The sequence below is a fragment of the Morus notabilis genome, unplaced genomic scaffold (assembly GCF_000414095.1).
Source record: "Morus notabilis unplaced genomic scaffold, ASM41409v2 Scaffold3528, whole genome shotgun sequence".
Classification (NCBI taxonomy): domain Eukaryota; kingdom Viridiplantae; phylum Streptophyta; class Magnoliopsida; order Rosales; family Moraceae; genus Morus; species Morus notabilis.
In genome coordinates this window covers 40,918-43,332 of record NW_010366683.1, presented here as the reverse complement: position 1 = coordinate 43,332, position 2,415 = coordinate 40,918, and the positions used below count along the sequence as shown (strand labels likewise).

Genomic DNA, 2,415 nt, shown 5'->3' with positions numbered 1-2,415 from the left:
AGCAAAGAATCTCTGATCAATTTCATTACAACACAATGACAATCTCTGAATTCACCAACAAGCTTATCAACCTGCAGCGTTCGGCAATTGAGTTTCACCTGACCAGCCATTACCACTGAAAATGGGGTGAAAAGGTCCTCCGAAGGAGAGGAAACCGACCTGGCCGCCTGAAAGAAGGAAAGGAAAGACCCGGTACATGGCCATAATCTCCACCAATTATCCGAGGCACTTCCAATGGATTAGGATCCCTTCTTATGGGACTATACATGTGCCAACCATGATGGGGCAACCGTCTCCACTTCACAGCCGCAGAGTCCTCCGCCTCCTCTGCTTCCACTGCCTCCTCCCTTCTCTTACTCCGCCAGTAGGCAGCAATGGCAAATGCCCTCTTCCAATGCATCACTGCATGTGATCCCGCCATCTCCATTCCAAACTCCTCAGAATACTTCCTCTTCCACAAATCATTGTTGCAAGACAAGTATCGCAAATCCTTACAGGCGCAACCGACTTTTGCGAGATCAGCACCGGGAAGAAACTCAAAAATCTTCATCTGAAGCTCAGACGGAAGCCGCATGAAACACAGCGGAGAGGGCAATCCGGCCTTTGCGCAAAGATTGATTAACAAAGGAAATGCAAACTCATCCTTCACAATCTTCCACAACTCATAAACTTCGCTTTCAAACTCATCCCCTTTTGCACACACAGAATCAATAGCCGGTGCAAACTTGTGCTCATCCAAACACACCCGGTAAGTCACTGAACCACCACTAGTTAAAGACCCAAATACATTCACAAAATGGCCTAGAATCTGATACTTCAAAACAATAGATTCTCTCAAATTCAAGGTAAAAATTTCAGGCAGTGTATAGCGAAAAGACATTGTAAAAGCCATTGAAGGGCTCCACTCATCAGGAAAATGAAATTCATCACATTCAACAAACCCAGATTCTAAAAAAACACAATGAACCGCAATCGCCATAAGCTTGTGATTCCTACCATCTTCCCCGAATTCTTCGCTCGCCATCCTCCTCACTCTCCTCAGAAAACAAGTCTCGGGAAACTTAATCCTCACTAAATTGACATAATCACCATCATTTTCCATACTTTCTCCCAAAAAAAAAAAAAAAAACTCTACGCTTACTTTAGAATCAATATGATTATCGTACTTAAATCATGTAAAAATTAGATTCTAAATCTTCATAATTACTTAATTGCATTGGAATAAAACTACCAATTTCTCGCTCAATCTAATCATCAAGAGGCATTTGCAACAAATGTGAAAGAGTACGAGGTTTTTCATCATGCCTTTTGAAACCCAGATTTACCTTGTGAAATGTAAGAGGAAAATCATAATTAGCATACTTTTATCCACACACATTCTTCAATTCAAAACTAATTTGTGAATTCCAAACTATGAATTTTAGTTAAAAAGGAAAACCCAGAAGTACCTTGTGAACCGTTGAGCCTCTTCATTCTTTCCTCTTTTCTGGAGTTGAGAAAACCCAGAGATAAAGCGCTTGCGACGGCGCGATCTGTTTTCGTCGGCTGCTCCCACTTTCACTATTCCTCTTATTCCCTCTTGATTTGGTTTTCTAATTTAGTTGCAGTTTTTTTTTTTGTTTTTTTAGGGAAAAATATGGCAATATGTGCGTTTGGTTCAAGATTCGTGTTATGATTCGGTTCGAATCATGTTTCGTGATTCATTATAATATTTTCTCTGATAAAAAAACACATAAATTGAGAATAGTTTTGAATCATGATTTTGAATTCATCAACCAAACGTCCTCAAAAGACCGCTACAGATTAGAATACATAACTGCACTAAAATTATAGGAGCGAGTACCGTTCACACGAATAACCATTATAAACGCACCCTAAATCTAATAGTGGAGACTTCTCTAAGAAGTGACTCTACAATAGTATTCAGCCACAGAGAATCGACTCATAATGAGCCAGATTCTAATCCTATAATGGACTTTACACACATACATACCATCACACAGAGAGTCGGGTGGGGAGATTACCGCTCTTATTACAATCCCAGAAACTATACAACAAAGATTAGGAAGATACGAAAAGATCAAAACATATTATTTAAGCTCCTCAACGTCGGATCTGTCTTTCTCACCATCTGCTTTCGATCATGTTGGGATTGTTTAAATATAATATATAAGAATTTGTTAAGTTTTATCACACCTAAAAGCGGACATAATTTCCAGCAAGCAGGGCGTTTTGGCGCTGAGTTTGGGCGCCGCGGCGCTGGAATTGACAAAATTTCCAGCAAGCATAGCACTTTGGCGCTAAGTCTGGGCGCTGCGGCATTGGATTGGACAGAGAGCATAGCACCGCGGCGCTGAGCTTGGGTGCTGCAACGCTCGGGCATGCACAGACGGTTTCTGATTTTCCAGAAACTGG

The 2,415-nt window shown here is 41.0% G+C and overlaps 1 protein-coding gene across 2 annotated transcripts; it reads right to left on the bottom strand.

The window, feature by feature from the left end:
• Positions 1-6: 6 nt before the first annotated feature.
• On the bottom strand, positions 7-1,608 carry LOC21384948 (F-box protein SKIP22). Of its 2 annotated transcripts, none has more exons than XM_010111027.2 (2): positions 1,449-1,608; positions 7-1,071 (listed from the first exon to the last, which is right to left on the bottom strand). In XM_010111027.2, the coding sequence occupies exons 1-2, from the start codon at positions 1,471-1,473 to the stop codon at positions 110-112; spliced, it is 987 nt and encodes a 328-aa protein (XP_010109329.2). In that variant the 5' UTR covers positions 1,474-1,608; the 3' UTR covers positions 7-109. The 2 variants fall into 2 exon arrangements, with proteins under 2 accessions (XP_010109329.2, XP_024029837.1); XM_024174069.1 differs by having other exon boundaries at positions 7-756.
• Between the last annotated feature and the right edge of the window lie 807 nt (positions 1,609-2,415).

Coding starts and splice junctions, on each gene's coding strand:
- LOC21384948 (XM_010111027.2), bottom strand. CDS start 1,473: ATGAAGAGGCTCAACGGTTCACAAG. Junction 1,072..1,448: donor GAGGCTCAACGGTTCACAAG/GTACTTCTGGGT, acceptor ATGTCAATTTAG/TGAGGATTAAGTTTCCCGAG.